The 23,127-nt window shown below is 35.2% G+C and overlaps 2 protein-coding genes and 2 long non-coding RNA genes across 5 annotated transcripts; 1 reads left to right on the plus strand and 3 right to left on the minus strand.

Moving 5' to 3' along the window:
- Positions 1-4,109: 4,109 nt before the first annotated feature.
- Positions 4,110-5,017, minus strand: LOC112015649 (uncharacterized). Its single transcript, XR_002883244.2, has 2 exons — positions 4,930-5,017; positions 4,110-4,400 (listed from the first exon to the last, which is right to left on the minus strand). It is a non-coding gene; the product is annotated as an uncharacterized LOC112015649 (long non-coding RNA).
- A 2,845-nt stretch (positions 5,018-7,862) lies between these two features.
- LOC112015656 (putative disease resistance RPP13-like protein 1) lies at positions 7,863-11,247 on the minus strand. Its single transcript, XM_024048091.1, has 3 exons — positions 11,174-11,247; positions 10,139-10,886; positions 7,863-9,680 (listed from the first exon to the last, which is right to left on the minus strand). The coding sequence occupies exons 1-3, from the start codon at positions 11,245-11,247 to the stop codon at positions 7,863-7,865; spliced, it is 2,640 nt and encodes an 879-aa protein (XP_023903859.1).
- A 4,476-nt stretch (positions 11,248-15,723) lies between these two features.
- On the plus strand, positions 15,724-16,452 carry LOC112015650 (thylakoid lumenal 19 kDa protein, chloroplastic). Its single transcript, XM_024048085.2, has one exon. It carries the CDS (start codon positions 15,796-15,798, stop codon positions 16,318-16,320), a length of 525 nt encoding a protein of 174 aa, XP_023903853.1. The 5' UTR covers positions 15,724-15,795; the 3' UTR covers positions 16,321-16,452.
- A 1,979-nt stretch (positions 16,453-18,431) lies between these two features.
- On the minus strand, positions 18,432-20,809 carry LOC112015667 (uncharacterized). Of its 2 annotated transcripts, XR_010626878.1 has the most exons (7): positions 20,597-20,809; positions 20,289-20,394; positions 19,929-20,206; positions 19,667-19,782; positions 19,508-19,571; positions 19,218-19,275; positions 18,432-18,575 (listed from the first exon to the last, which is right to left on the minus strand). It is a non-coding gene; the product is annotated as an uncharacterized LOC112015667 (long non-coding RNA). The 2 variants fall into 2 exon arrangements; XR_010626877.1 differs by lacking the exon at positions 19,667-19,782 and having other exon boundaries at positions 19,508-19,608.
- Positions 20,810-23,127: the final 2,318 nt, after the last annotated feature.

Here is a 23,127-nt window from a genome sequence, read left to right on the forward strand (position 1 = left end):
CTTGAAGAGGCCAGTAAAGGAGCAAGCTTTGCCAAATCCAGCAACTATGATAAGTTGGCTAAACAGTTGAAAGAAATTGATGGATTTGGTACTTTTACATGGGCCAATGTGATTATGTGCATGGGATATTACCATGTCATTCCAACAGATTCTGAAACTATTCGGCATCTAAGAAAGGTACCCTTTTGGTTCTTCCTCATGCTTTTGTCATTGCTACCATTGAAAAACTGAACATATGAATATGATTGATGTTTTCTTAATGCATGGAGAAATTCCACCCCTACCGTTGAAAAAATAAACATATGAATATGATTGACGTTTTCTTAATGAAGGTCCATGTGAGAAATTCCACCTTTCAAACGGTACAGAGAGATATTGAACATGTATATGGGAAGTATGCGCCATTTCAGTTCTTGGCATACTGGTGTGTATATATATCATACAAATGAGTAATTCTTAGGTACTCTCTGATTACGAAAAATGATGTTCTCTCCTCTCACATTCATAGTGGAGTCCATGACAAATGATGCCTCCAAATATACATAAAATTCCAAAACTCCAAGTGGATCAACATATAATCACAATTCTTCCTAGGATAGGCAACCTCAATGACAAAATCTAGGTCTACTATCCCCAAGGCTAACAAATCTCAATAGCCCAACCTCCGATAGAATTAACTATCGCCTCAATAAATTTAGTAAGTTGAGTCACCAACCAATCATAGCATAAATCTCTCAATAATGCTCCAATCACCAACAATAAAACAAGCACCGTGCCCGAGGTATAGCAAATTTATCTGTAAAACTATTGGAGAGTGGAATGAGCTAAAGCCCAGTAAATAACATAATTAATAGGGTGGGGGAAATGCAAGTTTCATGATAATAAGCATTTTACAAAGCATGCTATAATTTGGAAATTTTCATTTAATTTATGCAAAATAAATTTCATTAAGAACATGACAAGAATGATAGAAATAATATATTACCAAAATTTCCAAAATAACTATGAAACTATATTTAATTCGCTGTGAGCCATAAAAATATTCAATACCATTTCAAAACTAGAAACTTCACCTAAGGTGCCACCAAGATGAAAATGTCACTAAGACATCATACCGCCACAAACAGGTTGGAACCCAAACACACTAGCATAACATGTACCTCTTTTGACATGTGGTCTATTGGCGCTGCCTAGCCTCACCCACACCCTCAAGGATTTACCTATCCCCTCATGGGCAGTAAGGGATAATGCGTCATGTCCTTTTTTGGATGTAGTCTCTTGGCCCTGCTGGCCTCACCCACACACTCAAGGACTTACCTCTTCCCCCCATGGGTAGCATGGAATGATGTGTCACACAGTACCCCTTTTGCATGTGGTCTTTTGGCCATATGGGTAGCAGCCTCACCCACACACTCAAGGATTTACCTGTGTCATGCAAAGTGGGAGCCTACAACCTGACTTGTCGTCACGAAGACAGGGTAATCACACGTCACCAAGACGTTGTCACAAGAACAAGGTAATCACCAACATCATAGCACAAGGGCAAACCAAGTAGTTTCATAAGATATTTCAATAAACAAATATCCACAATATTCTCAAAGTCCTCAAAACCATTTCTTGTCATAAATATTTTACAGAAATTTCCCAAATAATACAATTTAAGACAAAACATCTTTAGTATTTCCAAATAATACTATAAGTCCATGTAATCCACTATCAAATGAATTCAATGATACTTTTCTTTTCCATGCCAAATATTCATGCATTTCCCCACATGCAAATATTAAACATGATGCATTTTTCATATATAATCACATATAGTAGGGTCACAACACAAATCTTTTTAGGAAACATAGTTTCAAGAATTATTTTCCAAAATGTATTTAACCCAAAACAACATTTATGGAACATGATTATTTTCCAAAATTCCATTAAAAAGCTACTTACCTCACCAGCCCAATCCAAATTTACCTCAACTGGGCACCGCATTCAACCAATCAAGTTACTAGTTCCATCACCAAGTACATTGGAACCTAGAAGCACAAGTATCAAGCCTATTAATAATAAGGTCTACTACAAAATTATGCTATCAAATTTGTCTCCATAAATCGGAAAGGATTCCCTAAAAAATCAAACCTAAGCCTAGCTTGACCATCCCAAGACAAGTATCCCTACCCAAACGGGAACCAAACAAGCATCCAAGAAACTCATAGTGTTGACACAACCAAAATATTTTAAATTCGTTACCACACTAATGTGCATCATAAGATAATATACCATACTCATGAATCTCTTTGGTTACTAAATAATATATTTAAGCTAAGATAAGATCAACCAATGTTTGGGATTAATTCCACAATTTCTCAGTGTTTTAGTCTTACTTTCAGATTCTGTACATAGCAGGGCAGTCATTTTGTAAAAATTGTTTGGTCAATGAAAAGTTATCTGATTAATTCAAAACTTTAAGGGAATATTCCCCCATATGTATACAATGTACCACAGAAAATCCAGCCCAAAATGATTTTTTCGTAATTTATTAAAAATCATGCATTGTGGCTGACTCAAATATGTCATGATAGCTTTGGAAAATTGGTATAGTTGTAAGACTAGCCCAAATTATTTGAGAATTTACTCACATTAAAACCACTAGATTTAAAACATATTAAAAACAAGGAATCAAACCCAAAATCTCATATAAACAACTTATCAAACACTTGGTACGCAACAGGCAAATGGCCACATTCACATATGTCAAAGTCACTCAAATGCAAAGGAAACACACTCTAAAATCAACTCACATCAACATATGCAACAACAAGACCCATCTAGTTGATCTAGCAAACCAACCCTCAAATACCCATTCGAAAACTCATCAACCAAAAACCTTTTATCAAAGCAAGAACTCTCAAATGATAAGAAATTTTCGGATTTTAACAAAACCATTGCTACCCAAATCATCTTAACCCTCTAATCTTCCATTATTCACCAAAACCCATCAAGTATTCACCATATATAGTAGTCATTAAATAGCAAAACCCAAAGGATTTCATAGAAAAATTGAGATAAAAGCTTAGATTTTTACCTTGGGTTTAATCCACTCCAAAATCTCATGGAGTTTTGGCTCTAGTAGGAGAATCAATGCAAACATAATCCTCCCTAATAAGGAGATTTCGACTAGAGAGGGGAAAGAAATGATGAAGGAGATGGGAGCTAGAGTGTGTTTGGGTGGGTGGGTGAGATAGAAGGATAGAAATATACAGAGAAGGGGCAGCCAGTCAAGAGAGAGAGAGATACCAACATGAAAATGAGGAAGAAGAGGGGGGGGGGGGGTGACTTATGGGAGGAGCTTAATTACGAGTTTGCCTCCAAAATATCTTGCGATAAATTACCACTTCACCCATAAGGTTCCTCCCATATTTCATTTGGCCCCATAAATCATTTAAGTATTCGTAAGTCCTCCATAAAATAGTTAAACACACAACTAAAAAGATAAACTCCAATTTAGATATTATTCCCTTTCAAAAGAAAATTGCTTTAAAAATATTTGGGGTGTTACAATTGGTCACGCACAAGCAATGTACATGATCCTGTACTTTCATCGGGTTTTACCACCTTGCTTCTTAATGTTGTATCCCGTTTTCTGTAAACTCAAGTTTCTGTTTCATAATTCTCTTTTTCATTTTAATATAGATCCTTTTTCAGATCCCACCCCACACCCAAAAAAAAAAAAAAAAGAAAGAAAAAAAAGAAAAAAGAAGAAGACGCTTATGCAAGCTTTGAGTTTTTAACCATCTCCTGGAGGGAAAGACTCGCATTATATAAATTGAATGAATGAGGCACTTCAGCTCACTACTCTCTAACCATCGTTTCTCAAATGCAAGTTGATATTCCTTCCCAATTGTGGATGGTTAAATAAGCCTCTCACATATTATTTATAAAAAATTAAAATAAAAGCTCCACCGTCTTTCTTAATTTACTGGTCTTTCTAGCCAACTGGTACGTCGTCTCATCCTTTCAAAGGACACGATCTACATCTAAATTTGTTACTGCAAATTTTTATTTGGTTAATAAATGAACTGTAAAAGAGTTTCTAAGGAAGTCCTAACACATTTTTTTTCTGCTAAAAATATGATATTTTATTGGTAAACAATAGGAAGAAAACACACAGGTAAACAAAACTATAATTTTAGTGGATACAAAAGCAAACTGAACTTCAAGGAACTTCAAACAGGTAACCAAACCATTTATTGTATGCATCAGCTCACCATCTTATTATTATTCACATTATTCCACCACGTTCCATGAGGTGACAACCTTCATCACAGCACCTTTATCTTTATACAAATATGCCTTGAAAAGCTCTATCTCGAAGCTTGATCATCTAGCAGTGGCATTTTATGCTGTAATTTTTAGATTGGAAGCGTAATCTTAAAACAATTTCAATAAAATTCATATATATGTGTGTATATATATATATAGCCCTCGGTTCTAGGATGTGTGCGGTATTGTTGTGGTTCGAGTTACAAATGGTGTCTCTTTTTGCGATATTACATCACTTCAAAACTTTCAATTAGGTTAATTAATGTTTTCTCAAGTCTAACATTGGATTACATGTCCTCCATATGCTTATCAAACATTTTTTACCATAATTTTGACCATTTTTTAGATGATATAGTTCTTAATTTTGATATTTAGCAAGCTCGATGGTCGTGGAGGTCACATCATTCATTGCTGAACCAAACTCATATATACTACAATAACATCAAAACCTTAATCCCAAATTTAGGGTTGATATAAATCCTGAACAGATTAGTTAGGATCGGCCACATGTGCATGTGTGTGTGCCTATATATATAACAAACATTCTAGACACACATAATCAATAAGAAATGTCTAATAATTTCTGATTTCTACAATGTTTATACGTACCTTTTCAACCCATTGGTTTAACTAGCACTTGCCAGAGGAGTATCTAGTTGCTTTTCTGGCATAGCATCTTGGAAAGCCGGTAGCTTATGCCTAATTCAATCTGGATAAGAAAGGGAATTGAGTCTTCAAAAAAAGAAAAAAAAGAAAAAAAAAAAGGAGAAACCTGTCAGCAGATACAGATAGAAATGAATTTTAAAGTAGGCCCTAAATTTCAAGATTACTAAATATAGGTGTTATCATGCATATTTCTCTGCATGTGTGTGTGTGTGAGAGAGAGAGAGAGAGTTTGTAGCTGTATAATCATTAAACAAGGTAGAAGAAGCAACAAATGGGTAAACCAATGCATAACTAATAAATCCAAAAATATCCATAGCAACAATTCTAGCTTGAGGATGCAGAAATTCATACATCTCAGACCAGAAGCAAGATTTTCACTGACAGAAGTAGACTATACAAGGTCATAAATTTTTTTTAACTACTGTAATTCCACAAACTCTTGATGGCCGAGGTCAAAGAACAATTTGGCATTAAAGCAGTTTGAAGATGAAGTTAATATATGTAATGAGAACATTGAAAATCAACCCCTAACCTTTATCTTTTGTTAGTGGTTTTTCTGAAGGAAAAATAATTGTTACAAGACTCAAGACTGCAACGTTTTTCCCACTAATATAAATTATATATGTTTTCTACAAATCAAATGTAACTGGCACATTAATTATAGAATTAGCACTACCATGCCTTTTAATTGCTGCATGAATCTGAGGAGCTAGAAACAAATTTGCCTGCAAAAAATTGCAATGCATTACATTACATTAAGAGAAACACCTTAACTCATAAACCATCCATGCAAGCTGCTGTTATGTAGTATTTTAGGAATTGAAATTCTAGCATGTCATGCACTGTGTAGAGTAGAAGACTGATGCTAGAGTCTAATTTAATATGTGGAAGGTGCGAGTCTAATGCAATACATGGAAGATGTTGACATGGTATGGTCACTATGGTGACATGGCACGAGGGAGTGACATGGCACCTGGCAAGCAAAGCTTCAGGGCTGTATTTCATATGTCCCATGTGACATAGCTTGTGATTAGAATGCATTCCCAAATTCAATCTAGCCTAAGCAAAAGCACATCACATTCCCTGCATCAAAATACTGACTTCAGCACAATTATGTATATTTCTATACTGAAGTCAAAAACTTAGTGCTTAGAGTTGAGCATGGTGCCTTCATGTCTCATAATCCATGGTTTGGGTATGGGAGAAGAACCATCTTCAGATTGCAATCTTAAAGATTGAGAAGTGGGTTCTGCTATTTTATATTGTGTTATGCTGTCAGTTGGTCCCAATACTTAAGGTTGTAATAGATTTATAAGCTAGCAAAAGAAAATCTTTGTTTGGTTGTAGAAGATAGACCAACTTCAAGATGGTTGACGACTTCCTTAGCAAAGGAGCCCCTACCAATATTGGAACATTTTGGTAGTAAAATGAAAATTCATAGCAATGGCCATTCTTTTAGTCTTTCTCTATGCAGTGATCAATTTTTGTTGGGTGCATCATAGCACTGTAGGTCTAGCCCACACTTGATAAAACACTTTATTAAAGAGGTGGTTGGACAAGTGCTGAGAAGTAAGTAAAGTGAAATGGGTTTGCTGAAGTAGCTTGACCGAAAAAGAAGAATTGGGTTCATCTTTTTCTTTATAATTATGTACAAAAGTCAAGCAACTTTTATGAAGGGATGTACAAAAGTCAAGCCACGTAAATGAAGATGCGATGTTAAACTTGTGAGGCACGTTGAAGGAAGAAAAGAAGAAAAGGATGAAGAAATATAAAGTGAGGCCATTCGGCCAATGAGCAAGAAGAAGAGAAGTCCCAGTGAGTGAGTGAGTGAGACTGAAGACAGTGCAGTATTGAAGAACTGCATGAGTGAGAGCAAGTAAAAGAGAAGAGAAAAATAAAGAGAGTAAGAGAAAATTGTGAGAGATACATAGTGGGGAAGAGAGCAGTGAGTGAAAAGAAAAAGAGAGTTTTTTTTTTTTTGCTCAAGTTGTATTTCTAAGTGTTGTAATCTTTATTTAATATAATGAAATTATTCGGAGTTTGTCTCGTGATTTTTCCTTTCAAAGAGAAAGGGTTTCCATGCAAACCTTTGTGTTTTTGAATGGTTGTGCTTCTGCTCTACTTGCTAAAATTTATTCACAATTATATAGAACTTTTCCCAACAATTTTAAATTTAATTTCAACAGATTTAGGGTGCATGATTATGTGTTCATGGTTAGGCACCTTGTACATTCAATGTAGATAGAGAAAAAGGGAAAAGCATTTGTAACAGCTATAAAACATTGGTGGAAACTTCCAAAACCCTAACTCTTCAAATGTTTGCACACAGTGTAGCATATTGTATATACAAGTTTGCGGGCACGGACAAAGATGATGCAGGAAACCAAACTAGGTAAACTTCATCTCCAGTAGCAAATATTCCAGCATAGTCTTTTAAAAGCCTCTTGAGTGTTGAAACAAATGCAAATAATAATCAAAATACGCCTAAAGCCATTAAGGAGCAGAAACCATCCCATAGTGGCACAAAAAGTTCACATGTGATTGGAATTTCCAGGGAGTGGAACCCAGTTGTTAAAAAGATCAAGATAATCCATGAAAATAAAATTATACAAGCCCTTATTTTCCCCCAAACTATTTGGACGATTTTTTTGGGAGATATGAACACTAATCTGATTGTCCAAACAAACAAACATGTATAATCTTGTCCACTTAACATGTCTTCCTTACTCCAGTTGAGTGTCCATTTATAGTAAGCTCTATTGAACTTACAAAAGAAATTAGTATCAACTCTATTGACAATGGAGGTAGTTTGGAACTGATACATATAATTAAAATCAGGATCCAATATCATTAGTTAGCTGCATCTCCTAAATAGCTCATGGAAGCACTACAACAAACTTGAGCTCTCTCAGGCTGGTGAGGTTAGGTAAGGCCTCTAGTTTCTCACAATATGATATTGAAATCTCTCTCAGGCTAGTGGGGAGTGCCCCTCCATCTGGGAAGGAAACAAAACTTGAACAGCCCCATATGTCGATTTTATCGAGATGGTAGAGTTTGTGTAGGCCCTCAGGTAAGGATTTTAGTTTTTCACAATTCCAGATTTCAAGATGTTCAAGAGACGCATTATTTTGTAACTTGTCAGCTACTGACTCTAGCTTTGGACAAATCCTTACAACAAGACGTTTAAGGGCTGTAGGTAACTGGTTTCTTGATGACAAGGATGTCAGCTCTAAGCAATCATGAATCTCAAGGTGTTTAAGCATGGTAGGTAAGTCCCATAAGCATTTTAGAGATGGGCAATCACTGATCTCCAAGTGCTCAAGAAGAGACCCATGGCTGTAACTGTTGCTGCAAAGATTCTCCTTGTTCATCAATAAAGAAGGATGCGAAGAAGAAGCCTCTCCCTCCTCATCTACCACAAACAGCAATTTTTCACAACATTTTATCTCTAACCTTTTCAAAGTTGGAAGTAACTTTCCTCTTGAAATGAATGTCAAAGAATCACATTTCTCAATAGTTGCATATTCCAGACATGTACAATTAGACATCAGCAAGGTTTTCAAAGCACTACAATCTCCAATTCTTAGTATCCTTAAAGTAGACATCAAGCAGTTGATGTTGACCAGACTTGGGCTTGATCTAATATCTAGTGTTACAAGGGAATTAAGCCGATCTTGCCACAGAGATAACTCTTTACAATCCCTTATTGTCAGATTTTCTACCTTTGCTAATCTAGGCATGAACTCCTCCATCAAGCTTTTCAGATCTGGAATAGAAAGAACCATCGACGTTGGCAAGTTTAACTCAAATTTGCTTATGTTCACCTCTTTGCATCCCACAATTTCAAATTTATGAAGCACTGGAAGGCTTGGGATTGAAACAACCAACTGCTCACAATTATGAATAGAAAATTTTTCTAACGATGGGAGATGGCAGGGCAATTTTCCTTGCAATTTGGGGCATCGAGAGATAGAAAGCTCACGCAAGCAAGGAAACTCTTCGTAATCAACCTTGCAAGGAATCCAATCTTGCCACTCTTGCATATCCTCAAAGTGAAGTGTCTCTAGGGATTGAAGAGACTTCAAGCAACCTTTCCCATAAAACTCAGGACCAAGCCTCTGCACCTTGGCCATTCTTGTAGTGACGAGGTATTTGAGAAAGAGTAGTTGTCCTATAGCAGGTAAGGACACACATTTTCCACATCTGTCAACCCTTAGCTCCACCATATTAGGAAAGGAAGGATATCTTAACCACATTGGGAATTTCACACCAGCATAACCTTCAATGAAAAGTGTTTTCATTGTTCTATGAGGTTTTAGCATGTTAAGAACATCTTCTGCAATTGTTCCATCCTGTAAATCATCTAACTCCCATTTCATCACCAATGCATCTAAACTCTTCTTACCATTTAAATTGGCCTTTCTTGCATTCTCAACATCAAGCACGTTCGCCAAGTTTGAAATACAAAGCCTTCCCTGCAGAAACTCCAAGTTCATTAAATCTCCAATCTTGGATCCAATATCTTTTCCCACAACAAAATTAGATAGCGTTTGTAGGCTCTTTAATTCTTCTCTTCCCACTAGCATCTCTTTGATTGAATTCACATCTAAAATATCAAGATGTCGAAGATTGACTAGATTCCCAAATTTCTTTGGTAACATTGTGAGATGAGAACAACCTTTCAATATCAGTGTCTGAAAATAATATAAAGAACTTATTGATTCTGGTAACCTTCTAATTGAAGTATTAGAAAGGTTAAGATATCTGAGGTGTTTTAAATCACTAATTGAATTTGGTAGGTCAAAGATTTCATATCCACTTAAGGATAATACCCTTAAGTATCTTGATTGTGGCAACAAACAACTAAGAACATAATTTGTTAAGTAGCCCCTCTTTTCAATTGGTAGTGGCAAGAAGGTTCGTAGATGCCTATCTTTGGGGAAAACTTCAAACTTTTGATTTCATCAAACACAAATCAAATGTAAGAGAAATGCCGTACCTTTGTAGAAATCTCGGATTGCTTATTACCACCCACTATATCTTCCAATCTATAGCACAAGCCTCCTGCTGCCAATTGAGCTATATCATTGATTAGATCATGCATGACGAAGAGTGACTCATTACTGTTTGATCATTGAAAAAACGATCTCACAAGTAGATCACGAAAATACTCACTACCAATCTCTTCCATCAACTTGGTTGTTTTTGTTTCTTGAACCAAACCTTCTACCATCCATAACAAGACGAGCTCTTTCTCTTCAAATTCATAATCCTTTGGGAATAGAGAACAATATGCAAAACACCTTTTTAAATGTGAAGGAAGATATTTATAACTCAATTTAAGAATTGAAAGAATATTGCTTTTCTCTTCTGGAATATCCCAAATCTTACTATGTAGCACATTTTTCCACTCATCATGATTGTTTGTAGTGCGTAAATGACCTTCAAGTACTTTTGTTGCCAAAGGTGAAACCTTACCCCTACATAAAATTTTTCTACCAATTTCTTCAAGTTCTGGATGCATGGTAAAATTTGTTGCCCCCAATGCGTGTTGGGTAAATATTCGCCAACAAGCATTATTTGACAAAACTTTTAACTCGAAAGTTGGAGTAGTTCCCATTGTTGATGAAACGTCATAATTTCGAGTTGTGACAATAATCTTACTTCCTGCAGCTCCAAATTCAAATGGACTACATAGTTTAGTCCAATTATCATAGTCTTCATTCCAAACGTCATCCAAAATGAATAGGAACTTCTTGCCAAATAATTTCTCCTTCAATATGACTTGTAGTAAATTCAAATCATTAACATCGTAAATCTCAGGAGCAATAAGAGATTGTAGGATCACTTTTGACACCCTTACAATGTCAAAATCATCAGAAACACAAACCCATGCTTTTTGTTAGACTTATGGTTAAGTGATTAAATTCACCATTTCCTAAAAGCTTAAGCTTTTGGGACAATCGGTAGTTTAACATGGTATCAGAGCAGGAGATCATAAGTTCGATTCCTGGCTTTACTCTACCTCCCATTTAAAATGTTAAATTCCCACTTGTTGGGCCCCCACTTATTAAGGGGAAGTTTAAGCCCACAAGTGAGGGGGAGTGTTAGACTTATGGTTAAGTGATTAAATTCACCATTTCCTAAAAGCTTAAGCTTTTGGGACAATCGGTAGTTTAACACTTTTAAATCAAAACAACGGCTCACAACATCGTCATTGTAAACTAGTTGGGCAAGAGTTGTCTTGCCCAATCCCCCCATACCAAGTATGGAAATCACAGAGAGTTGAGCATCACCCAATTCACGGCTCAACAGCAACTTCACAATAGCCTTTTTATCTTCATCCCTCCCGTAAACATGACCCTCATTCAGTAGAGAAGTTGTGGGCACCCATGATCTTGTTGTTCTAGTCCTTCTCCCAGTATTTTCTATCAATCCCAAACCATTCATCTCTGTCACAATTCTTTGCAGTCTTGCATCAACCTTGTCAATCTTGGACCGCATATTGGCATCGAAAATAACAGAACTTGGATTGAAACCCACGCAACAAGTAGGGATGAACTTTCATACCTTGCTTGTAGCAGCTTCTGCATTCACCTTACGTCGCAAGGCTTCAGTAGCACACTCGTCCAAGATGTCGTCTGCATCATAAGCCAAGTCTCCGAGCTCATCCAACCAGATCTTCACCAACTTGCTTGTCATCTGCTTTTCTTCTGCGTCATCCAAAACTGCACGGATTTTCGGTAACTTTGTCTTCCACTTCTTGAGGTCAGCATGAAGTCTCTCTTGCTTAAAGATCTTCAACACATCAGAGGAGGTTAACTTTTCAAACAGCACCTCAAAGAAAGCGGACAGAGCAGCCTCTCCGATAATTGACATGATTCGTTCGTGGGAAAGAAGAAAATATATGGGAAATGAAGTAGCCAAAGAGACTCCTCAGAAAATTGAGTCAGGAGTCAAAGACTGAAGACTGAAGATGGATTTACTTTGTTCTGTGAGCGTTCAAGAAAACTGCAAGTGTTTTTGTTATTTTTTTGATTTCTCAATTGGTGGTCTCGGTGTGAAACACTTTTTTCACCCTACGCAGCTTTCAAAGCATAAAGCATAAAGCATTAAAGGGTGGGAAGATACCAAATGTAGTATCTGACTCTGATTTTTTTTTTTTTTTTTTTTTTTTTTGGGTTAGAAAAGGAAATTTTATTAACCAAAAAAAAAAAAAAAAAAAAAAACAACCATCAAGCAAAAGAATAGAGCACAGCACGGAATAGTAAAAGGTGACAGATTTAATATATAGATTCAATATAGCTAGAAAATCATAAAGAACATACCCAAAAGAAGCAGTGCTCCAATTAAATAACCCAGTAGTAACAAATTCAACACCCTAGGCAGAAACAAACGTAGAAAGGGGAAAAAAAAAAAAAAACCATCAAGCAAAAGAATACAGCACAAAAGAAATTGGGATGTAGGGATATCTCAACTGAACCACCCGCTTACGTTAGTATTTATATAGGAAGGAAGGAAGAAAGAGAGGCTGCAATTAGAAGCCGAAACAGAAGCTGAAACCGTAGAACAGGAAGATGAAACTGTGAGTGAAACAGTAAAATAGAAGCTGAAACCGTGAGAAATAAGAGGTGAGGAAGGGGAAGGGGAAGGGGAAGGGACTAAACCTGAAACGATGAATGAAAACGTTGGAGACAGAACTTTGAGTCGTGTAACAGAAGGAAAGGGTACAGGATAAGTTGTAACCGTGAAAAAACATCAGGTTTGACAAAGGGATTTAGTTGAAAAGGTTTTGGGAGTGGGCTTGGGCTTTATGGTGGAATTAAATGCATAAGAATTGGACTTTAAATGCATAAGAAAATTCAAAAAAGAAAATGGGAATGAGATGGCTGCTGATGTGGCTCAATATGAGCGTAGCAACATTAAATGCTACGCTTCAGCTTTTAGTAATATATAGATTTGTTCTCTTTTAATCTCTCTTAAAACCAATAAGTATAGTATTTGTGATGGAATTTTTTTTTTTAATTATCACTACATATTTGTGATATCTTTTAATCTCTCTTTTATTATCACTAAAAATTAGAAATTGTGTTTGGCTTCATTTTGCTAGGTCCTTTTTCATGATCATTGGTTTATATGTTGTGAGTTGGGTTAAAGTGGCAGAACTGGGAGAGATCAAACAAGATACAGTTGCACCATGAATATTTTAGAAAGCAAGAGTATTATTATACAAAAACAAATATGGACATATATAAAAAATTATACTGTGATTACGTTTGCTTTCCCCTACCCCTTTTATGCTATTTATTGATTGATTAAGATCAACTACACATTTTTATTTTTTGCAGAAACGATCAACTACACATTTAGCTTCCTTAGTTGTTCACATTTTTTAAATTGTATGGAAAGGAATAATAGAAATCAATATATGTTTTGGGGAGAAATTTTTTTGTAATAGTTGATTCTCATACATGAGTTTAGTGATTATCAAAATAGAAACTATTATAATTTTGTTTAATAGTTCTTATGTGATAAAATGGAAACAAAGTTTGGATAAATTGCTCAGTAATTTCTCCAAAAATGCAAAATAATGTTAGCTTTCATATGAAACCAACAAGATTCAATATATGTTTTGGGGAGAAATTTTTTTGTAATAGTTGATTCTCATACATGAGTTTAGTGATTATCAAAATAGAAACTATTATAATTTTGTTTAATAGTTCTTATGTGATAAAATGGAAACAAAGTTTGGATAAATTGCTCAGTAATTTCTCCAAAAATGCAAAATAATGTTAGCTTTCATATGAAACCAACAAGATTCATTTTCATGTTCTAATAAAAATTATACATTTTCCAGTTTTTAATTGTGTTGTGTTTTGATACATATCTCACACTATTCTAACGTATTACAAAATATTTTGTTATATATAATAATTGAAAGTAAAATGCAACATGTTTCTTTGCTAAAAAAAAAAAAATACACACACAAACACAAAATCAAGATAAAGACTTCTTCACTTACATAAAATTTATTATATATATTACAATGTAATCACATTATTGTGAGATGAGTTTGGGACTATTACTTATAAATCTCAACTATCATTCTCATTCTTTACTTAACAAAAAATAATATGACATCAAAATTATCCCGCGCATTGCGCGGGTCTGCAACTAGTATACATAAAATTCCAAAACTCCAAGTGGATCAACATATAATCACATTCTTCCTAGGATAGGCAACCTCAATGACAAAATCTAGGCCTACTATGTCCAAGGCTAACAAATCTCAAGAGCCCAACCTCCGATAGAATTAGCTATGGTCTCGATAAATTTAGTAAGTTGAGTCACCAACCAATCATAGCATAAATCTCTCAATAATGCTCTAATCACCACTGATAAAACAAGCACCGTGCCCGAGGTATAGCAAATTTATCTGTAAAATTGTTAGAGAGTGGAATAAGTTAAAACCTAGTAAATAGCATAATTAATAGGGTGGGGGAAATGCAAGTTTCATGATAATAAGCATTTTACAAAGCATGCTATAATTTGGAAATTTTCATTTAATTTATGCAAAATCAATTTCATTAACAACATGACAAGAATGATAGAAATAATATAGCACCAAGCTTTCCAAAATAACTATGAAACTATATTTAATTCACTGTGAGAAATAAAAATATTCAATACCATTTCAAAACTAGAAACTTCACCTAAGGTGCCACCAAGACGAAAATGTCACTAAGAACCGAAACACACTAGCATGACATGTATCTCTTTTGACATGTGGTCTATTGGCGCTGCCTAGCCTCACCCACACCCTCAAGGATTTATCTATCCCCCCATGGGCAGCAGGGAATGATGCGTCACACAGTACCCCTTTTGCATGTTGTCTTTTGGCCATATGGGCAGTAGCCTCACCCACACACTCAAGGATTTACCCGTGTCATGCAAAGTAGGAGCTTGCAACCTATCATCTAAAATCTCTAAAATTGCAACCAAAATTTTTTTACTTTTTCTTAGGAACAAACTATGACAAATTTTACTAAAAAAACTTCCTAATTAATATGAAAGAATATAATTGATACTACTTAATCAAACAATATAATAAATGAAGAGAAAGTGATGATAAGATAGGAAAAATTTTACTCTATAACATTTATAAAATAATGTGTCTAATCACATAAAAATAATTGTGACATTATTTTATTATGTTTTTTACCTTTTGTTTTTATTTTTATAATAACATTAATTTATTATGTTTTTTATAAAATAAGAATTGTAATATATTTAATATTTCTCAATCTTTGTACTTATTGATACAACATCCATATTGACTAATCCTTGTGCTGTGCAATAGGCAGTGGCCTAATTCCTACATCCACATAATTGCCATTTGCCAAGTGATATCAATCTTGCATCCTAAAGCGACCTTTTTTTTGCTAAAAAAAAGTGGGTACAGGGGGCGATAAGTACAGCTTCCTTATCTAGGCATAACCGTAGTAACACTCTATCCGCTCTCGGGTGAGATCCCATACTTCTGGTCCGTGAGAAACTTACTTATTATCATTTGGATTATTCGGGATGAAGATAGGGTATAAGGAGCACCAACACACAACTAGTTGTTGAGAGTTGAACTCAAGTCTTGAAACTTGTTGACTTGGTATCTAACCAGCTAGGCCACCCGAATGTTGGTTAAAGCAACCTCTCTTGCCATATCCTTGGATAAGGCAAAAATCTTACCATCTTCAAACATCAGTAGAAGATAACACAAAAAACAGAGCCACGCCCACCTATCCATCCAATCCCATGGCCACCATATTCTCTCCCTCAGCCCTCTTCTCCTCCACCACCACAAACCCTACAAAACCACCTCAAACTCCACCTTCAACCAAACCTAACCTCCATATCCCACCTTCCAATTCCAAATCATCCTTAACCACCACCTTAACAACCACTTTAACTGCCACAGACCTTGCCACCGCAATTTTAACTACCTCTCCTCCTTCACTTGCTGACACTCCAACCTGCCAGCTCTACTATGGCACTGCTGCTAGTGCTGCTAACTATGGTGGCTATGGTGGCAACTCAAGCAAGAAAGACTCAGCCGAGCACATCTATGAAGTCCCAGATGGTTGGAAAGAACGCTTAGTTTCAAAGGTTGAGAAGGGTACCAATGGAACTGACAGTGAGTTCTACAACCCAAAGAAGAAGTCAGAGAGTGAGTACCTCACTTTCCTTGCTGGGTTTAGACAGCTAGCTGTGGTTTTGAACAACTTGGCATTGTCAAACGTATACTTGCAGGACTTGATGGCAAGTGCCGACAGGACTTGACACCCCCATTCTCCGGTTTGGTCTTCAGAAACTTTCTGTGGCTACACTGCGATGCAAAGTGATAAGGTTCCAAGTCCTAAAATACAATTCAATTGTTTGGACAACAGAAAAAGAAAAAAAAAATTAAATTAGAAAAAAGACGTATAAAATTTCAATTACAGAGCGTCAAGGCTTGTGGAGGTAAAAAAAAAAAGTGTTTGGTAATGATATTTTATTAAGAATAAACTGAGTTACAATGCTCAAATTAGGTTATTTAAAACATATATTTTGAGAACTCATTTTTAGTTTTTAATTTACATTGCTATAGTTTTCAAGTAACATTATTGAGTGATCATTTTATAAATAAATTAAAAATTATGTGACCCACTTGATCAAGCATAACCGAAACAGGAGTCTCATGCTTCAACCCCTTTTTATTTTTTTTATCTTTTTTTTGTCTCCCATGGTCCCACCTCTTTCACATCATCTATCATTCTCCCTTCTTTTTTTTCTTTCTTTTTCTCCCTCCTTAAATAAAATGACATACTTTTATGGTAGAGTAATCACTTAAAAAAAAAAAAACACATACTGTCCAGCAATAATCTGCAATCAAACAGCAAGGAGTATGATGCGTTAGAACTCTTCTTGGCAAACAAATGTGCTGATGCGAAGGATGTTATTTACAAGAAGAATTTGTAATTTTTGATATTCTCCCATCTGATGATATTTTAGCCTTAGTATATTCGGATGAGAGTGGGGAAAGCTTTTGTAGGCATTCAGCCGCTAACTTAGCCATTTTGGCTGTTTAGTTTATTTAAAGTTCCTTTCAACCAAAAAAAAAAAAAAAAACACATACACCTACTAAACTCACAATTATATTTTTTCACGTTTTAAAATATTTAACACATTTTTTGCATTATAAATACTTTAAACACGTATTTTTACAATGTTTAATAAGTCAAAATTTTCATATCATTTCAAACCTGTACTTATACACCGCTACCAAATGGCCCTTAGAGACTAATTTTTGGCACTTTTGACTTTTGTGAGAGAGAGGTCAAGCTACACGTTATAAATCACCAATTGATTTAATTGCCCAACTATGTGATGTATCCACCTAAAGAGAGCCCTTAAGCATTGGGATTCTAGTAACAAATAAAGAGAACCTGTATTGTTTACATAGCAATATGAGCTATCACATGCCTTTAGTTATAGGTACTTTTTTTTTTTTTTTTTTTTTTGGAGAATGAAAAATAGGGGCCTTTATGCAGGGAGCCAAGCTAGACATCCACCCAGCTGAAGGGTCGCCTTTTCCTATGTGGAGTCATCTCATTGAGTACACCCCCCTCTAAGTTTGCCCACCAACAAACTCCTGTGGGCAGACAGACTCAAATCCTAGGTGGTTGCACAAAGTGCCCAGCACTTACCACTCACAAGTCCCCGTTGGCTTATCATAGGTACTGGCTAAAAGAGTAGAAACTAAATAGCCAAGGTTATCTTATAATACACCTCAATGTTAAACAAAATAGAGTGCAGTGTTCAACATAGACTGGGTATACCCGTAAACATTTATGCGGTAAGCTAAACAAAGTTACTGTCAAATAAGCACATGGAAGTTCCATGACAACTATGTAAAATTAAACATTCATTTGATTTTCATATGTCAAAAAGACCTGTTTTTTGAATCCATAGGACACTACTGAAAGAAGCAAGCAGTAACATTATAATACATCCCTCACACAAAAAGAATTTAAAAACTCATACATCCCTCCCAAGAATTTTTTTTTCAAAAACTATATAAGTTCCATCATTACTGTGATCTAAAGCTGTAAAGTAAGCCTAACAAGTCTTCTCATTAAAATATATGCTTAAAAGGAGAAAAATACAATTTACAAGTAGGTAAAGTTTGGTAGTAGCCTAAGATCCTTAGGACTGAAAGGGCAGGGAAATCACATAAGAAAAGAGAAAGCTTATGGCATTACGAAGTTCTTGCTTCCAAAAGCATGTTATAGAAAATTGCAGATACCGTGGAGAAATTCATTATCAACAGTTAGAATTGGAGGCATATCCTATTCAACAAGACCAAAACTGAAACAAAACAAAACCACGTAGAGCAGTGGCACTATATACCTGAATTGAAATGAAGACAAAAAATATTGTAATCACTAGACTTGCAAAATGAGATGTATTGCTTTGCCATTTACATGTTCTCACTGGTTTTGAACACCTAATAACGGGTTAGCCTCCTCTAGCTCGAATGACCATGAACAACTTGCCTGAAATTTTACAAATATAAAAATTGAGGACTAAAGACCTTGGTTTTTGTTCTATACTGCTATGTGACATTATGGCATACACTAAATTAAAACAAACAAAAGAAAATTAAAGCATATCAGCTTCCAACACAAATTTCTAGTATTATCTCTAACTTCTTGTTGTTTTAAAAGATGGATAAGACCAAAGAAAGAGGCACTTTACATAAACACACATGAAAAGTTCATTGTTTGTTTGCCCTTTGGGATTTTCTTTCCTCAGCTATAAATTCACTGGAGACTGGCCCACAATGCTGAGCAGACCATAAAATGTGCAGCAGAGAGGAACATGGAAACAAAAGGATTAAACAATCAGCTAATAATATGTGCCTTAAGCATTCTCCCAGGTCCATCATCAACATTGAAATTTTATTTTCAAAGATCAAAGAATAGTAGGGAAGGTTGTTTACACTGAAACATAATCATGTGAATCATCTCACCATGCTAAAACTAACTTAAATTCAAATAACGAGTAAAAATATAAGCCAAAGTTTTCCATTTCTATATAAATCTCATATCTATCCTATAATTAGACTTTGTTTTGAAAAACTATGTATATTCAGCAAGATACAAATTCTTTCTTGGGTGTTGTTTTCAACATTATACCTTCTGCCGGGGGGATGGATCCTTACAAATAGCTAGGCTGCTTCTTTTCATTAAATGTCTGCAACAAAGTCCCTCCTATTAATTCACATTAACTAAATAGAACTATTAAATAAGAAAAAAAATTGATTGTTTGGGTAATATAGTGGGAGGGTCTAATATGTGCCCGAATACAAATTAAGAAGTACTATAAATATAAATAAAGTGAGATGGAAAATAACCTATACAGGAATCAACTTTTCATAAAGGGCATGTGCAAACTGAGAAGAATATTTTTGAATTATGGCACAAACCTCCTTTTTTGTTGTGTCCCTTCTTTTATAGGTCCATTTTGAAATCTTTGAAAGTGAACATGATCTTTGTGGAAAATGATAAGAAATTATCAGCAATAGACCTTCATAGTTAACAATGATAAGAAACTATCAGTCTATCACAACCCAAAAGTTTATCACCTGATCTTCAAATTTCACTAATGCGACTTTCTCTCCAAGATTCCAATAAAAATCAATGTAATGCAGGGTAAATATTTCACTTTACATCCAATGTCAATAGTAAAGTAGCTGAAATTCTGAAATGAAATTGATATAGACAAAATTATCAAATAAAAAGCTAAAATTCTATGTTTCACTATCAATAAAAATTTAGAAGGAAAAAAAAAATAATAATAATAATGGAGATGGGCTTACTAGATAGTTCAATTAATATAGTACTCACTATGGTGGTAGGTAGATCTTAAAGCTATGATTTCAACTTTTTATGTACAATGTGCAATGCCAAGTGACTCTTTTATTCTCAACCAATTCTCCAGTTTGGTCTTCAGAAGCATTCCGTAGCTACTCTGCGAGCTCTCCCTCTCTTTGCGCCAGTCAGACTGATACTCCACCTGGTCGTAATTTCAAGCTCTCAGCTCCAATTTCTCCTTCAATCTCCTCTCATCATCTAATTTCACAGTCCCCAAATCCTACTGATGCAAAGTGTAAGGTTCCCAATTCCTATAAACAATTCAATTGTTTGGACAACAGCAATTAGAAAAAAGAAGTATAAAATTTCAATTACAGAGAGTCAGAGACTAACTAATTTTTGGCACTTCTGACTTTTGTGAAAGAGAGGTCAAGCTACACGTTATAATCTCCAATTGACAACTATGTGATGTATCCAACTAATGAGAGCAACCCTGGACCTGTGTTGTTTAAATAGCAATATGAGCTATCTAATACATACCTTTAGTCATAGTTGCTTAGCTAAAAAGAGTAGGAACTAAATTAGTCAAGGTTACTCTTACAATACACCTCATAAAATTCTGTTAACAAAATAGAATAAAATGTTCAACATAGACTGTTTATAGCCGTAAACTTCAATGCAGTAAGCCACGAAAAGCTTACTGTCAAATAACCACATGGAGAGTTCCATATGTCGAAAAGAGTGTGTTTTTGAGCGCCACAGGACATGCTACTGAAAAAGGCAAGCAGCAACATTATAATACATCCCTCACATAAAAATAATTTAAAAAACTAATACATCCCTCACATAAAAGAGTTTCAAAAACAATAAGTTCCATCATTACTGTGATCTAAAGCTGTGAATTAAGCATAACAAGTCTTCTCATTAAAATACATGCATATTTCCCATTGTTTTCTACGTCAGGTTTTTTTTTTTCTTTTTTTTTTTTAATACTGAAATGGTTGAAGTATATTAATTAGAAGGGGGAAAAAAAAAAAAACAAACAAAAGAAAAAACAGAAAGAAACCCAGCCCAAGAGCTTTACAAGCACGACCTAGAGAAAACGTTGGACCTATAGTTCCAGAAACCCCCAAAGCTTTTCTTCTTCTTTTTTTAACTTATGTGCATTTTTCCTTTAACCTTTTTCCTCTCCTTTCACACGTGCCTGTCTCTTCTAGATTTTTCTTCAGATCACTTTCCTCTTTTCTTTCTTCTATTCTTTCTTCGTCCTTATTTCTTAGTCACAGCTTTTTTTTTTTAGTTATAGCTTTTCTTCTCTCTCAATGTTCTCCTCAAGCATCATTTTACGTGGCCACCATGCTTCTTTCAACAAGCATCGTTCATCCCTAATAGCACCTCCATGCTCCTCTCTCAAGCTGCCTCTACCCAACACAACTTCTCCTCACCTCCATTACTGATCTATATCTGCTTTGTTTGGATTATAGGTTTATATTTTCATTATTTTGTATGGGAAATCAAGAGTTTTTGTTTAGGCCCGAAATCTGTTTTTGGTTGAGGGTGTTCCTAATTTTGGATGAGGGTGTTCCTAATTTTTTTTTAAGGGTAAACAAATAAATTTTTCTTAATTATTATATATAATTTTTTTTTTCCAGGTCAGGGTGTTCCTGGGAACACCCTGGCCTGAACGTGGCGTCGCCACTGTACTCACTATGGTGGTAGGTAGATCTTAAAGCTATGATTTCAACTTTTTATGTATAATGTGCAATGCCAAGTGATTCTTTTATTCTCAACCAATTCTCCAGTTTGGTCTTCAGAAGCTTTCTGTAGCTACTCTGCGAGCTCTCCCTCTCTTTGCGCCAGTCAGACTGATACTCCACCTGGTCGTAATTTCAAGCTCTCAGCTCCAATTTCTCCTTCAATCTCCTCTCATCATCTAATTTCACAGTCCCCAAATCCTACTGATGCAAAGTGATAAGGTTCCCAATTCCTATAAACAATTCAATTGTTTGGACAACAGCAATTAGAAAAAAGATGTATAAAATTTCAATTACAGAGAGTCAGAGACTAACTAATTTTTGGCACTTCTGACTTTTGTGAAAGAGAGGTCAAGCTACACGTTATAATCTCCAATTGACAACTATGTGATGTATCCAACTAATGAGAGCAACCCTGGACCTGTGTTGTTTAAATAGCAATACGAGCTATCTAATACATACCTTTAGTCATAGTTGCTTAGCTAAAAAGAGTAGGAACTAAATTAGTCAAGGTTACTCTTACAATACACCTCATAAAATTCTGTTAACAAAATAGAATAAAATGTTCAACATAGACTGTTTATAGCCATAAACTTCAATGCAGTAAGCCACGAAAAGCTTACTGTCAAATAACCACATGGAGAGTTCCATATGTCGAAAAGAGTGTGTTTTTGAACGCCACAGGACATGCTACTGAAAAAGGCAAGCAGCAACATTATAATACATCCCTCACATAAAAATAATTTAAAAAACTAATACATCCCTCACATAAAAGAGTTTCAAAAACAATAAGTTCCATCATTACTGTGATCTAAAGCTGTGAATTAAGCATAACAAGTCTTCTCATTAAAATACATGCATAAAAGGAGAAAAATTACAATTTACAAGTTGGTAAAGTTTGGTGGGTAGTGTATGATCCTTAGGACTGAATGGCAGGGTGACGCAGGATAACCAGAACAAAACTGAAATAACGGAAAAATAAAAGATATGACCTAGGAGTCAGCACCTAGGCCTTGCTTGGAGTCAGCACCAAGCAGGGAAACCACTAGGAGTCAGCACCTAGGGTAGACCTGGAGTCAGCACCAGACCAAAGAAAGACCAAACGGCCATTGTTTTCATTCATCAAAATATCAACTATCTCCTCAAGGAGTACAATAGGTTGTTTATATAGGATTACTAAACCCTAGTTCTAATTGGCTAGGAAACCCTAATTGCCTTATTACAAAAATAACCTTACTTTTAAATTAAAATACTAAAAACCCAATAAACTAATAGACCTAAAACATAAAAATACAATGGGTTAGCAAACATAAATAATACTAAATAATAATCTTCTTGTGTCTCCCGCATCATTCTCCTCTGGTTGAAGAAAACTCGACCTCGAGTTCTAAAGTGTTGAAGGATTAGGATGCTGACAAGTAACACTTGCTTCAAATCTGGAATCACCTTAGGGAGCACAGGGAAAACAAAAACCGTGA

The sequence above is a fragment of the Quercus suber genome, unplaced genomic scaffold (assembly GCF_002906115.3).
Source record: "Quercus suber isolate HL8 unplaced genomic scaffold, Cork oak 2.0 scaffold_897, whole genome shotgun sequence".
Lineage (NCBI taxonomy): Eukaryota > Viridiplantae > Streptophyta > Magnoliopsida > Fagales > Fagaceae > Quercus > Quercus suber.